The following is a 27,289-nucleotide window of genomic DNA, read 5'->3' as shown; positions in this document are numbered from 1 at the left end:
ATGTAAAAGAAGAAATCCGTACTGCCCTGCCCACTTCACTGTTCCAAGCAGAGGAAACTGCAGTTCTGAAACACATACAAAAAAGCGTGAAAACTTCTGCCTGAAGCCCATACAAGCCGTAGCGTACATGTTGGACCCCAAGTATGCTGGCAAGAGCATCTTGTCTGGTGCAGAGATCAACAAGGCCTATGGTGTCATCACTATCGTGTCTCGTCACGTTGGCCTGGATGAGGGCAAGGTTCTTGGCAGTCTGGCGAAGTACACTTCCAAGCAAGGGCTTTGGGATGGAGATGCAATATGGCAGGGATGCCAACATATCTCATCAGACACCTGGTGGAAGGGACTTTGTGGATCTCCATCCTCCAAATCCCACCAACATCAGCCGCCTCAAAGTGCAACTGGTCCTTGTTTGGGAACATACACACCAGAGCACGCAACAAGCTGACCAATACAAGGGTTGAAAAATTGGTGGCCAGTCGGGCAAATTTGAGGCTTTTTGAGCCTGACAACGAGCCATCCTCAACTAGGTTGGAAAGTGACAGTGAAGATGAGGCCTCAGAATCTGATGTTCAAGGGGTGGACATTGAGGAGGTCCAGGGAGAAGACATGGAAGCCTGAGAGGAAGACAATAAAAGCTTTAGTTTCTAGACTAACATTTTTAGGAGATGCGATGGATCATTAGGGATCATTCAATATTCCCTTCTGTTGTTCAGTGAAATCACCCCATGTGAAGAATCAACTCATTTAATTAAAGTTCAATTCGTAACTAAATAGCTTTTTTTTTCTATTGTAAGGATTTAATCATTTGCAATTATGTCTACTTATGATAAGGTAAAATGTTTGTTTGTCTCCATATGATATGGTAAATATATCCAATGCAAAAAAACATCTATGGTATTAATATTAATTTGCATATATTCCCACATTAAGTTATCACCTCTGAATATTCCCCAAAATGTGCAACCCCAGTCAGACCCTACCAGAACAGACAGAAAGACGTTGGGAGAAAAGAGAAATGCTGGTATCTACATGCTATTAAGAAAGCAACACACTGTATTTACATCAACCTATAGTAATGAAACAACTGGAGCGATCCTCTAACACGGACAAACCTGCATCGTAATTAGTTTAGCTTTAGCCTGATCCCAATGTCAGCGAGTCGAAAGCTTCTCTTTGACAAATGCACATCCAAAAGCCCCACAATCTGATCACTGCTCCTAATCTAATAATTTTTACATTTACATTTTAGTCATTTAGCAGACGCAAGGGCACAGACACATTTTTCACAGAGTCAGCTTGGGGATTCAAACTAGCAACCTTTCCATTTGTGGCCCAACACTGCTCCCCGCTAGGCTACCTGCCGCCCCGCGGCCTGCTTTGGCAAAGCTGCACTCAAAGTGACTTTCTGAAAGCATTTTATGTGTCAGCTCCATACTGCCCTTTGGAAGAAGAAGCATGGTATTATTTACTAATGAGCGTGGACTATCTCCTTGGCTGAAATTACTTTAGAGGTTGAGTTGCTGGACAAGGTTGGGTCCGGGACTGCTGCCCACTGTTCTGCCCAGGTGTGGGTGAAGGAACAGGGGGCAGATGAGCCGGCTGTCATTACCCACATTGGCAGGCTTCACTGTGCTATGAGCCTGTGAGATAGTGAAGTTCAGCTCTGATAAGTTTAGCCCTGGTCGTAAACCTTTCATCAGCTCAGCAGGCTACAGGAAGAGCAGCTCTCACCTTGCCAGGGAGAGAGGAAACCAACCAACCCTGACCTAGCCTGAACGAAACCCTGCACGTCTACTCTGTATCTTCATCACGGCTGACTTTAGGCATGCGCTGATTGAATTTTCAGCGTTTATCTTGAGTGTTTCAGGCAATAAAACGATGACGGCTGTGTAAACATTGATTCATGTTAGGGCTGTTCAAGCTAGATGAGTTTGACACATAGGTGAGCAGTGTTGGCCATTCCGTCTAATGAATTAGCAATCACCAGTCAAGTAGACACTGCTGAGATACTGAAGAGAAAGGGAGAGTCTACAATGGAGTTCTGTGTGTCGTCATCCATTACTCAAGAAGAAGCTGGCAAGTTGAAACAGTCCAAAGTCAGAATCTATATCTGTAAAGCCTCTGCTGTGTAAAAATAGCTGCCAGCCACCACAGAAAAGGCGAGAGAAAAAAATTAGATAAAGATGTGCTGGTAAGTATTACAGAGAACATGGACAGAGCGAGAGGAAGAACAAAGCGGATGCTATTTTAACTAGAGGTCATGGCCATTTCTAGATGTCACCTCACTCGCACATACTGTTCTCTCGGTCACTTCCTGACTGGGGCCTGTGACGGATGGTGTGATATGGCATGATGTCACCGTTGCCATGGTGTCGAGGCTTCTGTTGTTCAGCCTACCATGTCTTTAGAGAACATACATAAAAATGTATGGAAATGGACTGGATTCTCTGCACTTGATTATTATTCCCCAATTTGCCTACATACACTGACAGACTGCCTTTCACCATTTACATGACGACCATGGAAGAGTCAATGGCGCAATTCGCAATGTAAACTCTCTCTCTTGTCTTGTCAAATGCACACACCACATTCTCTAAGTTGGTGACTAAAGATAGATGATGTTAGTGGCAACATTTCAATGGTTCCCCCGTGGGAAGTCATTACTGCAGTATATTACTAATAATAACTGTTTAACAGATGGGCTCTATTTCTACACGTGGTAAAGTTATGGAATGTCAAACCTGTCTCCCAGCCAAAACAACCAGCTCAAGCATTCCAGATGGCCATGACACATCTTTAGAACAATTCAATAAGACCAGAGTTAGTGGGACAGGAACACCGCTAACAAGGGCTTATTTTATGTGGTCTGTATTATTCTAAGAGCCCATTGGATTCAAGTTCAGAGGACTGTAGCGAGTAGTGACTGTTCATTAGAATGTACGAGGAGGGAAACGATGGCTTGTTCACTAAGGTGCCACCAGACTCCCAGACAGACTCTTTCTTCCATTCTCTGCCAGATTGTGGGGTGCGGTCAATAATGTATATAAAACCCTGGATTGCTGTTGCTATGTATTGGCCAATGAGAGGCTTTGAAGCCACCGGTCGGCCATATTGGCACTCCCCAAAAGAAGCAGTTTGCGTTCGGAATGAATGGAATTCTACATGTATTCCAATTAAAATGTTTCAAGGACAAAATACCATCTATTTGAGTATTTTTGTTGTTGTAGTGTGGATCAAAGAAATGATACTTTAAGGATTTTTAAACATGTTTAACTCACATAATAATTAAGGTGTTTGTAATATAATAAATGTAGCAAAAACTAATGCCGACATTAATAAATGCATATCTATAGTTTCCAGAACATTTCTTACATTAGTGGGGGACTGCCAAGATGGAGGTGCGGTGGCTTCAAAACAGTGCCCCCTGTCCGTCATCTAGTGACATTTGTAGCTTCACGCCCTTTGATCCGATACTCCGACACCAATTACACTGTCAGCTGACAGGGCCTTGTTTAAGTCACTCTCTCCATGATTTTACTGTAGGAGCCTTCTCTCTAAAAGAGCATGTATTCTCCCCATCTCTGTTTCTGTCTCTGTCTCTCCTATCATCCATTTCTTGCTTTCTATCCATCAGTCTCTTTCTGCCATGTCAAAGCCTCCGAGAACATGAGTTAGATTGTTAGCATGTCCAGTCAGTCTGCCTGATAGCTTGTAGGAATCAGAGGGGGAAAGGGAGTGCACTGCACATGAGCACAACATACACACATGCACACACACAGAAATCCCTCCCTGGGGTTCCCAAATCTCCGACATGTCATTTTATTTGCGAGAGGGGGACAGGGACTGTTGACAGTGGGGAAAGCCAAGGAGTCATACACACCACAGTCCACAATGACATTGCTTGTCACAGTGCACACACACAAGTCCCTCCTCCCCCTGCTGACCTATTTCCCAGCCATAATGCCAGATCACAGAGCATCATGGGTAAAATCTGTGAGTATAATAACATAAACAACCCCCTATTTGGAATCCCAACAGTTGATTTGCTCCAATCTGTCGACCAGAGATGGAAATGAGATTGGCTAAATAGATTTGGATTGAGCGGGATAAAAGATGAGAGATAAACAGCCTTGTTTGTGGGCTTTCGAGCGTGGGATGATGAGGGGAGGAACAATGTTTGTCTGTCTATCCTAACAGATCTTGCACAGCATCTTATCAGGAACACCTCCGGAGAGAGATGTAGAGAGAGAGAGAATTGGTATACAGAGGGAGAAAGAGAAAAGAGAGCGACGCTCTGACCCTACCCTGCCCTTGCCTAAACCAAGTACCAATGTTGATGATTGCAATAACACACCATGATACCGCTGGTCATCATAATTCCCCAGAGATTGATTGGGATAGTTTATCCAGCTAGGTTGCAAGGCTGACAGTTGAGCCGTTGTTTACAGATTAAATACGTTGCAGGATATAAGACGACAGCTGAAACACCAGGCTACTATGAGTGGAGAGCTGGAGAGGCTGGCACTGCCACGCACAGCTGCAATACCGTGTCCTGGGTTTCCCAGGGTGAGTCAGCCAATGATGGGTCACTGTTCGGCCATCCTCTGTGGAGATGGGAGAACCTTCCAGAAGGACAACCATCTCTGCAGTACTCCACCGATCAGGCCTTTATGGTAGAGGTGCCAGGCGGAAGCCACTCCTCAGTAAAAGGCACATGACAGTCCGCCTGGAGTTTGCCAAAAGACAACTAAAGGACTCTCAGACCATGAGAAACAAGATTCTCTGATCTGATGAAAAGATTGAACTCTTGAATGCCAAGCGCCACATCTGGAGGAAACCAGGCACTATCCCTATGATGAAGCATTGTGGTGGGAGCATCATGCTGTGGGGATGTTTTTCAGCGGCAGGGACTGGGAGAATAATCAGGATCGAGAGAAAGATGAATGGAGCAAAGTACAAAGAGATCCTTGATGAAAACCTGCTCCAGAGCGCTCAGACTGGACTGGAAGGTTCACCTTCCAACAGGGCAATGACCCAAAGCACACAGCCAAGACAACGCAGGAGTGGCTTCAGGACAAGTCTCTGAACGTCCTTGAGTGGCCCAGTCAGAGCCCGGACTTGAACCCGATTGAACATCTCTGGAGACCTGAAAATAGCTGCGCAGTGACGCTCCCCATCCAACCTGACAGCTTGAGAGGATCTGCAGAGAAAAATGGGAGAAACTTCCGAAATACAGGTGTGCCAAGCTTGTAGCGTCATACCTTAGAAGACTCGAGGCTGCCAAAGGCGCTTCAACAAAGTACTGAGTAAAGAGTCTGAATACTTATGTAAATGTGATATTTCAACAAAAAAAAACTGTTTTTGCTTTGTCATCATGATGTATTGTGTGTAGGTTGAATGAGGAAATAAACAATTTAATCAATTTTAGAACAAGGCTGTAACGTAACAAAATGCGGAAAAAGTCAAGGGGTCTGAATACTTTCCAAATGCACTATATACTCAGAACAAAAATATAAATGCAACAATTTCAATGATTTTACTGAGTTACAGTTCATGTAAGGAAATCAGACAATTGAAATAAATGAATTAGGCCCTCATCTATGGATTTCACATGACTGGGAAGGGGTGCAGTCATTGGTGGGTCTGGGAGGGCATTGGCCCACCCACTTAACAGCCAGGCCCACCCACTGGGGAGCCAAGCTCAGCCAATCAGAATGGGTTTTCCCCACAAAAGGGCTTATTACAGACAGAAACACTCCTCAGTTTCATCAGCTGTCTGGGTGGCTGGTCTCAGACAATCCCCGCAGGTGAAGAAGCCAGATGTGGAGGTCCTGGGCTGGCATGGTTACACATAGTCTGCGGTTGTGAGGCCGGTTGGACGTACAGCCAAATTCTCAAAAAATAAGTTAGAGGTGGCTTATGGTAGAAAAATGAACATTCAGTTCTCTGGCAACAGCTCTGGTGGACATTCTTGCATTCAGCATGCCAATTGCACGCTCCCTCAAAGCTTGAGACATCTGTGGCATCTGTGGCATCTAAAAATCACATTTTAGAGTGTCCTTTTATTGTCCCCAGCACAAGGTGCACCTGTGTAATGATCATCCTGTTTAATCAGCTTCTTGATATGCCACACCTGTCAGGCGGATGGATTATCTTGGCAAAGGAGAAATGCTCACTAAATGGATGTACACAAATTTGTACACAAACTGAGAGAAATAATATTTTCTTGCATCTGGAAAATGTCTGGGATCTTTTATTTCAGCTTATGAAACCAACATTTTACATTTCTGTTCAGTATATGTGGTAATGAAGGCAATACATAAGCCATATTAAGATGACCAGGGTCTGAGTTTGACGGTTTTCAATTACATGATGGTCATAAGTAGGTTTCGAAATGATTGAGTGGAGAATGGCTTACCATGTGGCTCTGTGATTGGGTGGATCCGTACATGGTGATGCCATTGGTTGGCGGGATGGACTGCGGCGTGTCCAATTGGACAAAGCCTCTTCTGTCGATGAGACTGAAGAGAGAGAAAAATATCTGAGGAAACCATTCAATGATATTAATAATATTGTAGATCCCTTCCTTAACGCCTTATATAATATCTGTGTTTTGGAGAACGCAGATGCAATCAAGGAATCCAGACATTAAAACAGGATATTAAAATGTTTTATTGAACTTAGTAGAATCAAGAAAATAATTCTAACTGATTTTACAGGGTCCTACCTCCTCGACAAATGAATCAGGCATAGGTCCAAGTCTATTTCAATACTCTACTTTGAAGCAATGCTGAAACTGTAGATTTATTTTGCAGTGATCCTGCCCGAAACTACATTTATTTGTATTTTATTTAACTAGGCAAGTCAGTTAAGAACAAATTCTTATTTACAATAACGGTCTGCCAAAGGGACTCCTGCGGGGACGGGGGCTGGGTTTAAAAATAAAAATAAATAAAAATATAGGATTAAAACACACATGACGAGACAACACTACACAAAGAGAGACCTAAGATGACAACATATGACAACACTGTATGGTAGCAACACAACATGACAACAACATGGTAGCAACACAACATGGCAGCAGAACAAAACAGGGTACAAACATTATTGGGTACAGACAACAGCATAAATGTCAAGAAGGTAGAGACAACAATACATCACACAAAGCAGCCACAACTGTCAGTAAGAGTGTCCATGATTCTTATAAACACAGATTTTGTGAATGAAATGCTTTGATTTCCTTGAATACTCTCATTTCAAATCCTTGGCAGATATCCTTACACAATGTAACTCAACGTTAAGAGGATGCAGAATACACATGAAATTCCTTTCAGAGAGTCAAATATTGTGAAAGAATAAGAGGGCCTAATCTACACAGCTGCCACAGACAGACACCAGGGAACCCCAGAAGGGGAGACTTGGGCCCTGCCTAATGTCTCACTCTGTATGCAGGCGCTCCTCTTGGTAGTCAATCATTGAGGTCGTGCAAAGATCAGTGGAGTGAATCATTATTTCTGTTCGATCACTACCGTTGCTAGGCTGAGACATGGCTGGTTAGGCAGGAACCTGCTGAGGTTAAGCAACAGGATTGTCATAGTGTGTATGTGTGTGTGTGTGTGTTTGTATAAGGGTGTGTGTGGTTATGTGTAAGCACATAGAGAAGTCATGAGCTAGCCGTGTGTGATAACATCCAGGGGCTGTGTGATGATATGAAACAGTGACACAGATCAGCTCTAACAGAATACAAACAACTCTTCCAGTGGAAACACAGCTCTGAGGGAGGCCTGTGTGTGTGTGTGTGTGTGTGTGTGTGTGTGTGTGTGTGTGTGTGTGTGTGTGTGTGTGTGTGTGTGTGTGTGTGTGTGTAGGGTAATCAGTAACAGAGAGCCTGTTGACTCACACACACTCCAACCCCCTTGCCCACCACCTGCCCATAGAGGATCTCCCCCTGCCAACCAGTAGAGTCATTACCAGTGAGCAATGCTGTGGGCAGTGGAGGCTGGGTTGGGACTCTCACACAGAGAGCAAACACACTGACAACCCCTGGGCTAAAAGCCTCCTTAACCACTCTGGCCTGTTAATTCCATTTCTCCCTAGTCTGTACATGTGTTTTACCAAGGAGAGACTTTCTCGTCTCACTGTTAATGACCTGCTACTGACGCACTGTACCATGCCTTTATGCGTGTCCAAAATGGCACCCTAATTCCCTATATAGGGCCCTACTTTTGACCGGAACCCTATGCCTAAGCTCTGGTCAAAGTAGCGCACTACATAGGAAATAAGGTGCCTTTTGAAATGGAGCCTTAGAGTTAACCACACAGTCAAGCCTAAGAGGAGCTGCTGCGTGTCATGTTGTCTCATCAGAGAGGGGAAAACTGGACTGTAAAGGGGAGATAGAGCCTCCACCACAGAGAGAGTGTGTAGAACCAGAGCCTCCACCACAGAGAGAGTGTGTAGAACCAGAGCCTCCACCACAGAGAGAGTGTGTAGAACCAGAGCCTCCACCACAGAGAGAGTGTGTAGAACCAGAGCCTCCACCACAGAGAGTGTGTGTAGAACCAGAGCCTCCACCACAGAGAGTGTGTGTAGAACCAGAGCCTCCACCACAGAGAGATTGTAGAACCAGAGCCTCCACCACAGAGAGTGTGTGTAGAACCAGAGCCTCCACCACAGAGAGTGTGTGTAGAACCAGAGCCTCCACCACAGAGAGTGTGTGTAGAACCAGAGCCTCCACCACAGAGAGTGTGTGTAGAACCAGAGCCTCCACCACAGAGAGATTGTAGAACCAGAGCCTCCACCATAGAGAGATTGTAGAACCAGAGCCTCTACCACAGAGAGAGTGTAGAACCAGAGCCTCCACCACAGAGAGAGTGTGTAGAACATGAGGAGAGGCACGTTGGGAGTGGGAAGCAGAGCCTCCACCACAGAGAGAGTGTAGAACCAGAGCCTCCACCACAGAGAGTGTGTGTAGAACATGAGGAGAGGCATGTTGGGAGTGGGAAGCAGAGCCTCCACCACAGAGAGTGTGTGTAGAACATGAGGAGAGGCACGTTGGGAGTGGGAAGCAGAGCCTCCACCACAGAGAGAGTGTAGAACCAGAGCCTCCACCACAGAGAGTGTGTAGAACATGAGGAGAGACACGTTGGGAGTGGGAAGCAGACCACAGGTCTGAATAGTCATGGAATGGGGTTTCAGCTATGAAGTGTTGAATGAGGCCAGTTAATAAGCAATCAATCCATGATTGGCGAAGATTCTATAGATACAATGATTACTACATCTGTTATCCATCTGCATAGTTTGATCTCACTGGGAGGTGCTGAAATCCTCGGTACTATCAGAGGTCTGAATGAGAGACGCTAGATGATTTCACAGCAGGCTCTCTAGTCCCGCAAGATCAACTCTGTGACCGGCCTATTTTTTAGCTTTCTGACAATGCAGGAAATTACTTTCTTTTTTTTCTCCACCCGAGTGAGTCTGACCACAAGACAGACCACTATGATGACACGCCACATGAGTTTGATGGATCCTTTTAGTCTTCTTCTAAAGCCTCTTCAAGGGGCAGTGCAGTTAAAAACATTACATTTCAACACCATGAGGTTCAAATAACACTAAAATTGTGAAAATTATGAAAGTGCCTTTTGTGGAAGAGCTGTTTGGGATTAAAATGCCTGGAATTTCAGCCTGCTTAGGATGGAACTTTTGGCCCCCATCATGACATCACAATGACCAGAGCATAATAGACCATTGACTGTTCATCTGGGTAAGGGGGTGGGCTCTAGACCATCCTATAAGCCAATCACGGCTGTGGATGTAAACATCTTCAGATTTGTTTCATAACGCCCACACGATCAGACAGGCTAAAGGCTCAGGGAAATAAATTATTTAAAAAATATATATTTTGGAGCTATTTTCATTAAATAAACACAGTGATCTATTAGGCATACAGTGATGTAAGAATACAATTAAAAAGACTGCATAAGTGCTTTAATAGGAAAGTAATCGGATTACATTACCAAGTTTGTGTAATCCACTGATTACAATTTTGGACCTGTACATAGTAACTAACTGATTACATTTAGAAAGTAACCTACCAAACCCTGGCCATGTGTTACATTTTTAGGAAGTAAAAAAAGAACGCCAGAGTTCCATAGGCAAGCACACACACACAGGCCCGTCCTTACCTGGGTGGTAAGGGTCCACACAGCGCTGCACAGCAGTTGGTGAATATGTTTCCGTAGCTGTAAGGGTTATAATTGCCTTTCCCTCTTTTAGACGACCACGACCCTTTGATCTGAAACAGAAACACAACAGTCACAGAGAGCAGTGACAGAGCACTTAAAACTAAAAAAAAAGGGGTGAGTGATGAGGCAAACTGCTTTGAAATAAATGAGGTCAAAGCTAAGAGATCTGTCTCTCTTACCATCGATCCTCTAGAGAAAAACTCAACTTGCTGCCTGGGTCTAGTAGTGTCTATGTCTAATCTGGTAGGAGACAGGAGAAGGCTGGGGGTCTAGTAGTGTCTATGTGTAATCTGGTAGGAGACAGGAGAAGGCTGGGGGTCTAGTAGTATCTATGTGTAATCTGGTAGGAGACAGGAGAAGGCTGAGGGTCTAGTAGTGTCTATGTGTAATCTGGTAGCAGACAGGAGAAGGCTGGGGTTCTAGTAGTGTCTATGTGTAATCTGGTAGCAGACAGGAGAAGGCTGGGGTTCTAGTAGTGTCTATGTGTAATCTGGTAGCAGACAGGAGAAGGCTGGGGGAATGGAGGAACCTTGTAGGTACTGGATGTTTTACAGACAAGAACTTCAGCAAATTTTAGAGGAATCCACTTAAACACCTACTTAATTTGTGGTGTAGCGCGAAGTGTGTGTGTTGTGTACATGTACTCACATCTTCGTTTGTGGTCTGGTTGGAACTGATCAGGTACGTGTGGAATCCAGAGAGGCCCACTATGGACCAGACAGAGAAGAAACACACCACCACCTCCAGCACAGTGACCAAAGGGTTAAGGAACCAACACACACACACATCCGCTCTCTCTCTCCCTGACAGACACATGTCAAACGCAGAGTAGAAGAAAGGACACAAGCCTACACACAGTACCAACAGCTATGGATAGACCTGCTGCCAACGCCTGTCCTGGCCCTATGTCCATTTGACTGGAAACAGCAGTGGTGGCACAGCGAAACAGTAGCATCCAATAGCATGATCAGAATAAGGAGCAGTGGTATCTCAGGACGAGAGGAGTTATGTAACGGAGCTTCCCCTGGGCTGCCGATGTCATTCACATACAGCCAGTGGCTTACTGACGTTGGGCAAGACAGAGTTAATCAAATGACTGTCTACTCCAGGATTACTTTCTCACGCCACCTCCTCTCTCTCTCTCTCTCTCTCTCTGTCTCAAGGACAAGCAGAGAGGTCAGCATTCACATACGGGAGATTGGTGAGATGTTATCAGGCCTCATCTTGAAAGCTCTGTGCTGCCGTAGGAGACGTGGCTGCTGTGTTATCAGCCGAGCCCGCCACGCGGTTCCTCCCCAGCAGGCACGGCGTGCTCCGTATCTCGCTGAGAGAGAGAGTAGCAGCACGCCCGCACAGACAAATGACGCCCTGCAGACAGAGGGACAGACGCTCGCAAATCAAGCAGCCTGGCCGGCAGCTTATTGGCGACACTGAAATGGAGAATACCGTCTACAAGCGTCTGAGAGATAAGCGGCATGGAGGGGTGACTATGACCTTGCGTTAACAGAGGTTACAGAAGAGTTGTAAAGACGGCACAATAGCGAGGCTTTCCATAAGACGATTCGTAACTAAAAAGCATTCGAAAAATACATCTATGTGACGTGACCAAATTGGTCCCAGTACTGTTGTGCAGAGGCTACGGGTGAGCTAGCTTCTGCAGCCTTTTGGACAGTAATGACAACAGGTTCAACCACAGGGTCAGCTAGAGTCACCCTCCTCGTCCTCTCCACCCCAGGCAGCTGTCAACCTCTGGGGAGGACACGACACGGACAAATCCGGCTGTTTGGAACGCAGGAGGATGGAGGGAGACAAATACTGTACAAAGAGAGATATACTGTAGATGAAGAGGGAGGGAGAGAGGGAGAGAGAGAGAAAGCCTGGGAGACAGAGGCTATGTAAGCCTATCAGAGTAGGAGTCATCGGGGACAACTGTCATGCACAGCGGGGCTGAGGAACAGAACAGGTCACAGCATGGCAGAGACAGGGAGTGGAAGTTGGCACTTGCACTTAGCAACTGTAAACGCAATTGCCAGGGAATGGCACAGGCCTGAGATCAAGGGTAACATGACACACACACACACACACACACCTTGCATATAGATCACTATTGCAAGAAAGGATATCTGGCAGGACTGTCTTTGAGTGTGTTGAGGAACCCATATCGATGGGATCCTGCAGAGAGAGACAAGAGGAGAGAGTTTAATGACAGTTCTTTTTTTTTTTTTTTACAAATTAAAACTCAAAAGGAACTTTCAAATCGTCTTTAATCCGATTCCTCGCATTCAAATCACTGGCAAATTACCCGGTATATTACAGCTGGCAATTAGGTCAGCCACAGAGCTCGACTTAGAACGGAGTGAATCAGATGTACTTTAGGCTGGTAGGGGATAGGGCCTAACACCCTCAAAGCTGACTACATACAACAGACCAGTATGTCAAACCAACACTGAATCTCACACAATGCTAAGGAGTGAGAGCCTCTTTCAAAAAGAGACAACACCGTTAGTCTACAGTGAAGCGCTTTGACAGATAGGGTAGGTATATGGATGTGCAGAGAGCAGCGGATAGGAGGGCACCTGCCTGTATTGGCACCGAACAGAGTGATAAACCTACAGAGTGTGCTGTGTGTCTAGGTTTCCGTTGAACAGTGCAGGGTGGATTGGATATCAGACGCCATAAACACCCGGTAGCTTTTCTCTTCAAACCAAATGGGCGACATCAGCAAGTATGACGAGGCTGAGCAAGACAGATCACACCCACTTTAATTGCCATTCCATTTTAACTGCCATCTGGGGAAAGGGAGGCTAGAGAGGGGAGGAGAGGGAGCACAATCCAATATGGCCATCTAGCCAAATTCAGTCACCAGAGACATATTGATCCCCGTGTTTCTCGTCTCATCCATAACAGTGACAGGTGTTTCTAGCTGGGTGCCCTCCACAGCTCCTCTGAGAAGACGACGGTAAGTATATGGGCTGTACAGGAGAGAGGCTTGTTAACCTGGTTGTCGAGATGGGGGCTGACAATCTAACAGCGCAGACGTCTCTGAAAGAGGGAGAGTTTTATTTCTGATTCACCCATGCCCACAAAGTCAATATTTCACAATCTGGAGAAGGATACAAAATAGACATGAAGTGCAGAGAATATTCTCTGTTGATTAACAGTGTCTGTCTTTTCTTCTGTTCGTTTTCCCCAGCCCAGCCCAGCACACATCCACCCACCCACTCTCCCACCCACACATCTCACACTTGGGGGAGATGGTAAGGAGCCAGAATAGTGCTGGGCTTCACAACGCCCACTTACAGCCTGCTGGTTGGCTGCTCCAACACAACCAGGACCGGATGAAGAGGTGTGTGCTCTTTATTGGTCACTACTTACGCAGGATGACGTGTGTGATGACAAAGGCGAAGATAAAGATTGTGAGGAAGGAGAGGGAGAGGATGAACATGTAGAAGAAACGGTAGTTCCTCTTCCCAACACAGTTCCCCACCCACGGACAGTGGTGGTCAAAACGCTCTGCGGGGAGAGACAGAAAGACGTGCATTAAAGACACATTAAGCAAGTGCAACAACAATTGGGAAAGAAATACACACACACACACACACACAAACAAGAGTTTACTAGAGCTTTGAGTCACTGCCAACCTGCCATTGAGAGGAAGCTGGCTGCAGGTACAAAGGCAGGTAAAGTAATGCCTCTGAAAACAGCAGTCCATTTCAAAGCACCGCAGACACACAGTTTAAACCATGCCCCACACACAGTTTACTGTTGCCAACTTGATGCCAAATTAAAAGGTTGTTATTTTGAGTTACAAATACCTGTCACACACAGACAGGACCGTGCCTTCCTGACTCCTACCTAAACCTCCCAGGCAGAATGTGAACTGTGATTATAATGGAAGTGATCCACATTACATGTACATTTCAGGAAGTAAGCATTCCCTTTGAGCCCTGGCATGATTAGCTACTCTTTCAGACTGCTTCTGCTGCCTATTCAAACACAACCTATTACACAGAGGAGAGGGAGGGAGGCTATCCAAACTCTGCTGCTGAGTTGAGTTGGTCTGTGAATGAGTGGTACTGTGGGCACATGGATAATAGCATCCTATGAGACCTCCATTAGGAACTTGAGTGACTGTGTGAGGACTTGGAGCTGACAAGATGGAGAGGACCATTATAATGGAGTCCAATGTGTCAGAGCTGTTACCAGGCTGACTGCTTCAGACACCACTCAGTGCTGTTACCAGGCTGACTGCTTCAGACACCACTCAGTACTGTTACCAGGCTGACTGCTTCAGACACCACTCAGTAGTGTTACCAGGCTGACTGCTTCAGACACCACTCCTCACTGTTACCAGGCTGATTGCTTCAGACACCACTCAGTAGTGTTACCAGGCTGACTGCTTCAGACACCACTCAGTAGTGTTACCAGGCTGACTGCTTCAGACACCACTCCTCACTGTTACCAGGCTGACTGCTTCAGACACCACTCGGTACTCTTACCAGGCCGACTGCTTCAGACACCACTCCTCACTGTTACCAGGCTGACTGCTTCAGACACCACTCGGTACTCTTACCAGGCCGACTGCTTCAGACACCACTCCTCACTGTTAACAGGCTGACTGCTTCAGACACCACTCAGTAGTGTTACCAGGCCGACTGCTTCAGACACCACTCCTCACTGTTAACAGGCTGACTGCTTCAGACACCACTCCTCACTGTTAACAGGCTGACTGCTTCAGACACCACTCAGTACTGTTACCAGGCTGACTGCTTCAGACACCACTCAGTAGTGTTACCAGGCTGACTGCTTCAGACACCACTCAGTAGTGTTACCAGGCTGACTGCTTCAGACACCACTCCTCACTGTTACCAGGCTGACTGCTTCAGACACCACTCGGTACTCTTACCAGGCCGACTGCTTCAGACACCACTCCTCACTGTTACCAGGCTGACTGCTTCAGACACCACTCAGTACTGTTACCAGGTTGACTGCTTCAGACACCACTCGGTACTCTTACCAGGCCGACTGCTTCAGACACCACTCGGTACTCTTACCAGGCCGACTGCTTCAGACACCACTCCTCACTGTTAACAGGCTGACTGCTTCAGACACCACTCAGTAGTGTTACCAGGCTGACTGCTTCAGACACCACTCTTCACTGTTACCAGGCTGACTGCTTCAGACACCACTCCTCACTGTTACCAGGCTGACTGCTTCAGACACCACTCGGTACTCTTACCAGGCCGACTGCTTCAGACACCACTCCTCACTGTTAACAGGCTGACTGCTTCAGACACCACTCAGTAGTGTTACCAGGCCGACTGCTTCAGACACCACTCCTCACTGTTACCAGGCTGACTGCTTCAGACACCACTCAGTAGTGTTACCAGGCTGACTGCTTCAGACACCACTCAGTAGTGTTACCAGGCTGACTGCTTCAGACACCACTCAGTGCTGTTACCAGGCTGACTGCTTCAGACACCACTCAGTAGTGTTACCAGGCTGACTGCTTCAGACACCACTCAGTAGTGTTACCAGGCTGACTGCTTCAGACACCACTCAGTAGTGTTACCAGGCTGACTGCTTCAGACACCACTCCTCACTGTTACCAGGCTGATTGCTTCAGACACCACTCAGTAGTGTTACCAGGCTGACTGCTTCAGACACCACTCAGTAGTGTTACCAGGCTGACTGCTTCAGACACCACTCCTCACTGTTACCAGGCTGACTGCTTCAGACACCACTCGGTACTCTTACCAGGCCGACTGCTTCAGACACCACTCCTCACTGTTACCAGGCTGACTGCTTCAGACACCACTCGGTACTCTTACCAGGCCGACTGCTTCAGACACCACTCCTCACTGTTAACAGGCTGACTGCTTCAGACACCACTCAGTAGTGTTACCAGGCCGACTGCTTCAGACACCACTCCTCACTGTTAACAGGCTGACTGCTTCAGACACCACTCCTCACTGTTAACAGGCTGACTGCTTCAGACACCACTCAGTACTGTTACCAGGTTGACTGCTTCAGACACCATTCGGTACTCTTACCAGGCCGACTGCTTCAGACACCACTCCTCACTGTTAACAGGCTGACTGCTTCAGACACCACTCAGTACTGTTACCAGGTTGACTGCTTCAGACACCACTCGGTACTCTTACCAGGCCGACTGCTTCAGACACCATTCGGTACTCTTACCAGGCCGACTGCTTCAGACACCACTCCTCACTGTTACCAGGCCGACTGCTTCAGACACCACTCCTCACTGTTAACAGGCTGACTGCTTCAGACACCACTCGGTACTCTTACCAGGCCGACTGCTTCAGACACCACTCCTCACTGTTACCAGGCTGACTGCTTCAGACACCACTCGGTACTCTTACCAGGCCGACTGCTTCAGACACCATTCGGTACTCTTACCAGGCCGACTGCTTCAGACACCACTCCTCACTGTTAACAGGCTGACTGCTTCAGACACCACTCAGTACTGTTACCAGGTTGACTGCTTCAGACACCACTCGGTACTCTTACCAGGCCGACTGCTTCAGACACCATTCGGTACTCTTACCAGGCCGACTGCTTCAGACACCACTCCTCACTGTTACCAGGCCGACTGCTTCAGACACCACTCCTCACTGTTAACAGGCTGACTGCTTCAGACACCACTCAGTAGTGTTACCAGGCCGACTGCTTCAGACACCACTCCTCACTGTTAACAGGCTGACTGCTTCAGACACCACTCAGTAGTGTTACCAGGCCGACTGCTTCAGACACCACTCCTTACTGTTAACAGGCTGACTGCTTCAGACACCACTCAGTAGTGTTACCAGGCCGACTGCTTCAGACACCACTCTTCACTGTTACCAGGCTGACTGCTTCAGACACCACTCCTCACTGTTACCAGGCTGACTGCTTCAGACACCCCTCAGTAGTGTTACCAGGCTGACTGTTCAGACACCACTCAGTAGTGTTACCAGGCCGACTGTTCAGACACCACTCAGTAGTGTTACCAGGCCGACTGTTCAGACACCACTCAGTAGTGTTACCAGGCCGACTGTTCAGACACCACTCAGTAGTGTTACCAGGCCGACTGTTCAGACACCACTCAGTAGTGTTACCAGGCCGACTGTTCAGACACCACTCAGTAGTGTTACCAGGCCGACTGTTCAGACACCACTCAGTAGTGTTACCAGGCCGACTGTTCAGACACCACTCAGTAGTGTTACCAGGCCGACTGTTCAGACACCACTCAGTAGTGTTACCAGGCTGACTGTTCAGACACCCCTCAGTAGTGTTACCAGGCTGACTGTTCAGACACCCCTCAGTAGTGTTACCAGGCCGACTGTTCAGACACCCCTCAGTAGTGTTACCAGGCCGACTGTTCAGACACCACTCAGTAGTGTTACCAGGCCGACTGTTCAGACACCACTCAGTAGTGTTACCAGGCTGACTGTTCAGACACCCCTCAGTAGTGTTACCAGGCTGACTGTTCAGACACCCCTCAGTAGTTTTACCAGGCTGACTGTTCAGAGCTTTAAACTGTTGTGTAATTACTCTATATTTGGAACACGAATCAAATAAACATCTCTGCGATACCTGCAGTTTAAATCTCCATGCTACAAGCTATGTCAAGATGATCGAGAATTTGCATGCTGTATCTGGGAACTGGGAGAGAAGCTTATGGAAGAAAGAAAAACAGAGAATGTTACGAGGAGGTAATAGTGGATGAAGGGAGCTGGGTAGAGTAGGAGAGGAAGACAGGAGTTGGCAGGGCCTCTCCTCACAGCCATGTGTTCTGTGTCGAGGAGGTTGAGAAGACCCCTAGGCAAGTCACGGAATCTCAGGCAGGCCAGACAGAAAGAGGAGAAGCCTAGAGAGAGCAGGCTCACTGCTCGTGTGGAAGAGAGAAGCAAATCCTCCTGCTTCTTCCTCCACTGCCTCGGGGAGTGGCCAGTTTTTTCTGCCACAGTCAGAATGACAGACAGAGGGGATAGGAGAGACTGCACTGCAGGTGGGTGGAGAAGGATGGATAGAGGGAGCTAGAGAAGGAATCCGAGAAAGTTGTTGTTCAGTGGGTACATGCAGCTCCATCCTCCCCACAACAGAACACGCCACGGTGGGTGATTCACACAGTGAGTTATGAAATGTTCTGTTCTCATGTTCTATCATCTATCTTCCTCGGCTCTGCTAGGCGTTAATGAGCCCATAAATCCCTGGCCATATGGGAACCGTCTCTGGGTACAGGACAGGAGAACACAACAGGAGGGAGACAGTGGCTCTGTGGAGGCTGAGCAGTGATTACTGAGGCTCTGGCGGGCCTGGAGGGGAGGCTGAGAGGCCCATGGTTGATCGGTCGGGAACACCCTAGCAGTAGATAGCTCTATTAAACATTCCTATGGAGGGATGTCCGTGTGACATGACACAGCTTTTAGCTACGTGTACATGCAGAGCACACAAACACAAAGGGACATAGAAATATATGTCCAATATGGATCCAAGATGGCGTAGCAGTGGGATGTCTGTTTTGATTGTCCCGTCCCGTGTATATACACTGCTCAAAAAAATAAAGGGAACACTAAAATAACACATCCTAGATCTGAATGAATGAAATATTCTTATTAAATACTTTTTTCTTTACATAGTTGAATGTGCTGACAACAAAATCACACAAAAATGATCAATGGAAATCAAATTTATCAACCCATGGAGGTCTGGATTTGGAGTCACACTCAAAATTAAAGTGGAAAACCACACTACAGGCTGATCCAACTTTGATGTAATGTCCTTACAACAAGTCAAAATGAGGCTTAGTAGTGTGTGTGGCCTCCACGTGCCTGTATGACCTCCCTACAACGCCTGGGCATGCTCCTGATGAGGTGGCGGATGGTCTCCTGAGGGATCTCCTCCCAGACCTGGACTAAAGCATCCGCCAACTCCTGGACAGTCTGTGGTACCTAATGGCAGTCAGGCTACCTCTGGCGAGCACATGGAGGGCTGTACGGCCCCCCAAAGAAATGCCACCCCACACCATGACTGACCCACCGCCAAACCGGTCATGCTGGAGGATGTTGCAGGCAGCAGAACGTTTTCCACGGCTTCTCCAGACTCTGTCACGTCTGTCACATGTGCTCAGTGTGAACCTGCTTTCATCTGTGAAGAGCACAGGGCGCCAGTGGCGAATTTGCCAATCTTGGTGTTCTCTGGCAAATGCCAAACGTCCTGCACGGTGTTGGGCTGTAAGCACAACCCCCACCTGTTGGTGTCGGGCCCTCATACCACCCTCATGGAGTTTGTTTCTGACCGTTTGAGCAGACACATGCACATTTGTGGCCTGCTGGAGGTCATTTTGCAGGGCTCTGGCAGTGCTCCTCCTGCTCCTCCTTGCACAAAGGCGGAGGTAGCGGTCCTGCTGCTGGGTTGTTGCCCTCCTACGGCCTCCTCCACGTCTCCTGATGTACTGGCCTGTCTCCTGGTAGCGCCTCCATGCTCTGGACACTACGCTGACAGACACAGCAAACCTTCTTGCCACAGCTCGCATTGATGTGCCATCCTGGATGAGCTGCACTACCTGAACCACTTGTGTGGGTTGTAGACTCAGTCTCATGCTACCACTAGAGTGAAAGCACCGCCAGCATTCAAAAGTGACCAAAACATCAGCCAGGAAGCATAGGAACTGAGAAGTGGTCTGTGGTCACCACCTGCAGAACCACTCCTTTATTGGGGGTGTCTTGCTAATTGCCAATAATTTCCACCTGTTGTCTATTCCATTTGCACAACAGCATGTGAAATGTATTGTCAATCAGTGTTGCTTCCTAAGTGGACAGTTTGATTTCACAGAAGTGTGATTGACTTGGAGTTACATTGTGTTTAAGTGTTCCCTTTATTTTTTTGAGCAGTGTATATAGTTTTTTTTATTACAATTTCCATCTACAGACTGAACATGCTCTCCTGCAACCCGCCTCAAACAATGTGGTACGGATCTGCTATTTTTATACTTTAGAACCAGAACCTCCTACTAGCTAGTAGTCAGTTAGCCACTGCTAGCGGTCATTACCGTTAACTCCGACATCTGCCAGCCTCAGCCCGGTCAATTCCTGCCAGTCTGCACAGCTCGATATCAACCCAGAGCATATTGGACTGCTTTTTCTCTACCACATCTCTGGATTCCTACCAGAAGCTCTGAACCTTTACTCCGGATCATCGCAGCTAGCTAGCTGCTATCCGAGTGGCTACTCCTGGCTAACATCTCTGTCCCAAAGCAAGCACCTGGAACTAGCCTCGAGCTAGGCCCATCTCCCGGCCTGCTAGCTGTCTGAATCGCCGTGCCTCAAGCTCGCCTAGCTACTCACTGGACCCTATGAACACTCGGCTACACGTGCCTCACCCTAATGTCAATATGCCTCGTCTATTGCTGTTTTGGTTATTGATTTATTTCTTATTTAACTGTACAGCCTCCAGCCCTGCTCAATATGCCTTAGCTAGCCCTTTTGTTCCACCCCCCACACATGCGGTGACCTCACCTGGCTTAAATTGTGCCTCCAGAGACAAAACCTCTCTCATCGTCACGCAATGCCTAGGCTTTTCGGGGCGGCAGGGTAGCCTAGTGGTTACAGCATTGGACTAGTAACCGGAAGGTTGCAAGTTCAAACCCCTGAGCTGACAAGGTACAAATCTGTCGTTCTGCCCCTGAACAGGCAGTTAACCCACTGTTCCTAGGCCGTCATTGAAAATAAGAATTTGTTCTTAACTGACTTGCCTAGTTAAATAAAAGGTAAAATTACCCCCACTGTACTCACATCCTACCATACCCTTGTCTGTACATTATACCTTGAATCTATTCTTCCGCGCCCAGAAATCTGCTCCCTTTACTCTCTGTTCCGAACGCATTAGACGACCAGTTCTTTTAACCTTTAGCTGTACTCTTATCCTACTCCTCCTCTGGTGATGTAGAGGTTAACCCAGGCCTTGCAGCCCCCAGCATCACTCCCATTCCCCAGGCGCTCTCGTTTGTTCTGTAACCGTAAAAACATTGGTTTCATGCATGTTAACTTTAGAAGCCTCCTCCCTAAGTTTGTTTTATTCACTGCTTTAGCACACTCCGCCAACCCTGATGTCCTAGCCGTGTCTGAATCCTGGCTTAGGAAGGCCACCAAAAATCCCTAACTATAACATTTTCCGACAAGATAGAACTGCCAAAGGGGGCGGAGTTGCAATCTACTGCAGAGATAGCCTGCAGAGTTCTGTCATACTATACAGGTCGGTGCCCAAACCACTCGAGCTTCTACTTTTAAAAATCAACCTTTCACAAAAATAAACTCTCTCACCATTGCCGCTTGTTATAGACCCCCTTCAGCCCCCAGCTGTGCCCTAGACACCGTATGTGAATTGATCGCCCCCCCATCTATCTTCAGAGTTCGTACTGTTAGGTGATCTAAACTGGGACATGCTTAACACCCTGGCTGTCCTACAATCTAAGCTAGATGCCCTCAATCTCCCCCAAATGATCAAGGAACCTACCAGGCACAACCCTAAATCCATAACCATGGGCAACCTCTAAGATATCATCCTGGCAAAATTGCCCTCCTGTCTTCAACCAGGATCTCAGCGATCACTGCCTGCATGTGTAATGGGTTCGCGGTCAAACGACCACCCCTCATCACTGTCAAACGCTCCCTGAAACACTTCATCGAGCAGGCCTTTCTGATCGACCTGGCCCGGATATCGTGGAAGGATATTGACCTCATCCCGTCAGTAGAGGATGCCTGGTTGTTCTTAAGTAGTGCATTCCTCTCCATCTTAAATAAGCATGCCCCATTCAAAAAATGTAGAACTAAGAACAGATATAGCCCTTGGTTCACTCCAGACTTGACTGCCCTTGAACAGCACAAAACATCCTGTGGCATTCTGCATTAGTATCGAATAGGCACCGCGATATGCAACTTTTCAGGGAAGTCAGGAACCAATACACACAGTCAGTTAGAAAAGCTAAGGCTAGATTTTTCAAACAGAAATGTGCTTCCTGTGCACTAATTCCAAAAAGTTTTGGGACACTGTAAAGTCCATGGAGAATAAAAGCACCTCCTCCCAGCTGCCCACTGCACTGAGGATAGGAAGCTCTGTCACCATTGATAAAACTACGATAAATCGATAATTTCAAAAAGCTTTTTTTCTACAGGCTGGCCACGCTTTCCACCTGGCTACCCCTACCCCGGCCAAGACTTGTTATAGACCTATATCCTTCCTGCCTTGCCTTTTTAAAATCTTTGAAAGCCAAGATAATAAACAGATCACCGACCATTTTGAAACCCACCGTACCTTCTCCACTATGCAATCTGGTTTCCGAGCTGATCATGGGTGCACCTCAGCCACGCTCAAGGTCCTAAACAATATCATAACCGCCATCGATAAAAGACAGTACTGTGCAGCCGTCTTCATGGACCTGGCCAAGGCTTTCGACTCTGTCAATCACCACATTCTTATCAGCAGACTCAACAGCCTTGGCTTCTCAAATGACTCTCTCACCTGGTTCACCAACTACTTCTCAGACAGAGTTCAGTGTGTCAAATCGGAGGGCCTGTTGTCCAGACCTCTGGCAGTCTATGGGTGTGCCACAGGGTTCAATTCTCAGGCCAACTCTTTTCCCTGTATAGATCAATGATGTCGCTCTTGCTGCTGGTGATTCTCTGATCCACCTTTAAGCAGACGACACCATTCTGTATACATCTGGACACAGTGTTAACAAACCTCCAAACGAGCTTCAATGCCATACACCTGCTCTTAAAGGCTAGTAAAAAAAAAAAGATATATATATATATATATATATATATTACATTTAGAATCGGCTTCCTATTTCGCAACAAAGCATCCTTCACTCATGCTGCCAAACATACCCTTGTAAAATGGACTATCCTACCGATCCTTGACTTCAGTGATGTAATTTACAAAATAGCCTCCAACACTCTACTCAGCAAACTGGATGTAGTCTATCACAGTGCCATCCGTTTTGTCACCAAAGCCCCATATACTACGCACCAATGTGACCTGTATGCTCTCGTTGGCTGGCCCTCACTACATATTTGTCGCCAAACCCACTGGCTCCAGGTCATCTATAAGTCTTTGCTAGGTAAAGCCCAGCCTTTACTTGCACATCATCATCTGCGCATCGATCACTCCAGTTTTAATGCTAAATTGTCATTATTTCGCCTCTATGGCCTATTTATTGCCTACCTCCCTACTCTTCTACATTTGCACACACCGTACATAGATTTTTCTATTTTTCTTTTCTATTGTGTTATTGACTGTACGTTTGTTTATGTGGAACTCTGTGTTGTTGTTTTTGTCGTTGCTTTGTCTTGGCCAGGTTGCAGTTGTAAATGAGAACTTGATCTCAACTGGCCTACCTGGTTAAATAAAGGTGAAATTAAAAAAATATAAAAATATAAGCAAACACACCCACTTCTCCTTCAGTCCGCACACCGTCCCAGCATGTGTGCGGTCCTAACAAGATGACTCACCGACACAGTTGTCACAAAGGCTGCAGTGAGAGGCACGCGGTGGTCTGAAGATCTTACAGGTGAAGCAGTACTTGAGCTTGACCGTCTGCCCATTGATGACCACCTCTCTCGTCCTGGGAGGCGGCCGGTAACCCGAACTGGAACCGTTGGCTACATCTGTCAGGGAGAAGAAGTGGGTATCATTAGCCTCAAATCACATGGTTATTCAATTTGGCAAACAATACGCTGCAATCCTAGCCTCATTCATTGTCATGCCAAATTATGCTTTTGAAGAGTTGGATAGTTACACAGTATGGGAGGAGGGTAGTACTATCCAGCACAGAGCTGGCACTGTAGAGCGGTACAGGAACCAAAAATGAAGTCAATATGGAACTGTGACTGTCAAGTAGACCTATTGGTTCGTATAGTTCGTATAGTACTGGTCATGATAAAAGCAGAAGTGAAAAGCCTTTTCAAATATGTTGGTTCATTCATGTCTGGCTCTGGAAGCAGAAAGAGCCAGAGAATACTAACTGCTCAGCACCTTCTCTCATGACGTCACACTGTGACTGTTCTAACCTGCTCAGAGCAACATGCCCTTCTCTCTGCTCTCTGGTCGCAATGAATGTCTCAGCAAACTGGTTGTTTTCTCTGCAGAAACACATGCTTTTCCCCTCAGAGTGGTGTCAAACAGCTTTCTAACAGAGAGGATGATTGACATGATGAGGGGAGATGTTGTTGGGCGGATGATTATGGTAATTTGAAAAGCACAAACGGTATAACCAATTCCCCATTACTCCCATGCTCGTTTCTATAGCTCTCTCTTGTGTGTGTGTGTGTGTGTGTGTGTAGATCATGGTGTGCCTCTGAGCCCAGTGGCAGAGCTGGAGTGGTGTGTGTGTGTACGCAACTCAACAGGAAAAGCACATCTCTTTTCAGCCCATGTTCAGTGCGATCAACGCAGCCTCATCATCCTCTCCTCCTCTCTACAGAAAGAGGGATAGAGTCAAACACAGAGTGAGTGAATGAGCAGAAGGAGAATTAGTATCTCAACATCCATCAAAGTGCGCTTCCAACAAAGAGAGTAGAAAGCCCAGAAGAAGTTGCTGAGCTGAACTGCATACCATTCATACGCCGTGTGGTACAATCACACACACTCAATAAAGCTCAATAAAGAGCTCAGTAAAGAGAGCCCGCTCATCATTATTATCTCAACCAAGGTGGCATAGCAGTTCAGACGTCTTTTGTCCTCGTCTTGTCGTGTCCTGTATATATATATATATATATATTTACAACTTTTTCACATACATTTTATTTTTATTTTCCATCAACTCATCTTCAAAACACACTCCTGCAACCCGCCTCACCAATGTATATTTATAAAAAAGTATTATTTACCTCAGATCTGTAATCCTCCGAGAAGCTAGCCTGAAACTAGCCAGAAGCTAATCCAGAAGCTAGTTCAGAAGCTAGTTAGCTCCTTTACTGGCAAATCATTAGTATTCAGCTAACCACGGTTTGTGGTCATCAGCTATCCTTTAGCTCGAAAATCTATCGCCAGTTCTGTACAGCGCGGCTCGGAACGGAACATACCGGACCAATTTTTCTCTCCATGTCCCTGGATTTCGACTGCTCTCTGGACATTCATACCCGGATCTCACAGCTAGCTAGCTGCTATCCGTGTGACTATCGGCCTTCGTCGATTCCGGAGCAAACATCAATTATTCCGGAGCTAGCAAGCTCCGTCAATCACTCCTGAGTTCCATCAATCACACCTGGGCTGCAGTCACCTATCCGGACCCGTTTTACTGCCTTCGCGGAGCCCCACCGGGCCTTCACAACTGGACTGCCGACGTTATCTACCCGAAGGAGTTATTCGGCTGGCTCCTCCGTCGCGACGTTACCTGAACGCCCATCTGCGGCCTGCTAACCGTTAGCTGTCTTACCGGCTGCTATCTGAATAGACAATCGGACAATTTTTTTTTATTATTATTTTTTATTATTATTATTATGTTTTCTTCTTGGGCCTCTATAACTATATCTATTGTTTTTATTTTTGTTGTTGTTGTGTGATTTGGATTAATCCCCTCTACCACACGGAACCCCACTAATCTACTGACGGAACGCAAGAGGTGGCTAACAACAGACCTCCATCCTATGCTAGCTTGCTACTGATGCCCTGGCTAGCTGTCTAAATCACCAACCAACCTCTCCACTCACCGGACCCTTTTGATCACTCGACTAAGCATGCCTCTCCTTAATGTCAATATGTCTTGTCCATTGCTGTTCTGGTTAGTGTTTATTGGCTTATTTCACTGTAGAGCCTCTAGTCCTGCTCACTATACATTATCCAACCTATTAGTTCCACCACCCACACATGCAATGACATCTCCTGGTTTCAACGATGTTTCTAGAGACAATATCTCTCTCTTCATCACTCAATACCTAGGTTTACCTCCACTGTATTCACATCCTACCATACATTTGTATGTACATTATACCTTGATGCTAGTTTATCGCCCCCAGAAACCTCCTTTTACTCTCTGTTCCAGACGACCAATTCTCATAGCTTTTAGCCGTACCCTTATTCTACTCCTCCTATGTTCCTCTGGCGATGTAGAGGTGAATCCAGGCCCTGCAGTGCCTAGCTCCACTCCTATTCCCCAGGCGCTCTCTTTTGACGACTTCTGTAACCGTAATAGCCTTGGTTTCATGCATGTTAACATTAGAAGCCTCCTCCCTAAGTGTGTTCTATTCACTGCTTTAGCACACTCTGCCAACCCGGATGTTCTAGCTGTGTCTGAATCCTGGCTTAGGAAGACCACCAAAAATTCTGACATTTTAATTCCAAACTACAACATTTTCAGACAAGATAGAACTGCCAAAGGGGGCGGTGTTGCAATCTACTGCAAAGATAGCCTGCAGAGTTCTGTCCTACTATCCAGGTCTGTACCCAAACAATTTGAACTTCTACTTTTAAAAATCCACCTCTCTAAAAACAAGTCTCTCACCGTTGCCGCCTGCTATAGACCACCCTCTGCCCCCAGCTGTGCTCTGGACACCATATGTGAACTGATTGCCCCCCATCTATCTTCAGAGTTCGTGCTGCTAGGCGACCTAAACTGGAACATGCTTAACACCCCAGCCATCCTACAATCTAAACTTGATGCCCTCAATCTCACACAAATTATCAATGAACCTACCAGGTACCTCCCCAAAGCCTTAAACACGGGCACCCTCATAGATATCATCCTAACCAACTTCCCCTCTAAATACACCTCTGCTGTCTTCAACCAAGATCTCAGCGATCACTGCCTCATTGCCTGCATCCGTAATGGGTCAGCGGTCAAACGACCTCCACTCATCACTGTAAAACGCTCCCTGAAACACTTCTGCGAGCAGGCCTTTCTAATCGACCTGGCCGGGGTATCCTGGAAGGATATTGATCTCATCCCGTCAGTAGAGGATGCCTGGATATTTTTTTTAAATGCCTTCCTAACAATCTTAAATAAACATGCCCCATTCAAGAAATTTAGAACCAGGAACAGA

At 46.8% G+C, this 27,289-nt stretch overlaps 1 protein-coding gene across 7 annotated transcripts in view; it reads right to left on the bottom strand.

Moving 5' to 3' along the window:
- LOC109903936 (probable palmitoyltransferase ZDHHC14) overlaps positions 1-27,289 on the bottom strand; it is a 96,922-nt gene that overhangs the window by 4,248 nt on the left and 65,385 nt on the right. For all 7 annotated transcript variants that reach the window (XM_020500959.2, XM_020500957.2, XM_020500956.2 and 4 more), the window contains 6 exons: positions 23,762-23,917; positions 13,620-13,757; positions 12,368-12,416; positions 10,893-10,995; positions 10,185-10,294; positions 6,419-6,521 (listed from right to left, as the gene is read on the bottom strand). In XM_020500959.2, coding sequence (XP_020356548.1) covers positions 6,419-6,521; positions 10,185-10,294; positions 10,893-10,995; positions 12,368-12,416; positions 13,620-13,757; positions 23,762-23,917 — 659 coding nt within the window. The remainder of the gene's footprint in view (positions 1-6,418; positions 6,522-10,184; positions 10,295-10,892; positions 10,996-12,367; positions 12,417-13,619; positions 13,758-23,761; positions 23,918-27,289) is intronic.

The sequence above is a fragment of the Oncorhynchus kisutch genome, linkage group LG14 (genome assembly GCF_002021735.2).
Source record: "Oncorhynchus kisutch isolate 150728-3 linkage group LG14, Okis_V2, whole genome shotgun sequence".
In the NCBI taxonomy this organism is placed as follows: domain Eukaryota; kingdom Metazoa; phylum Chordata; class Actinopteri; order Salmoniformes; family Salmonidae; genus Oncorhynchus; species Oncorhynchus kisutch.
Note: the sequence above shows the minus strand (reverse complement) of the source record. Positions and strands in the feature narration are given on the sequence as shown.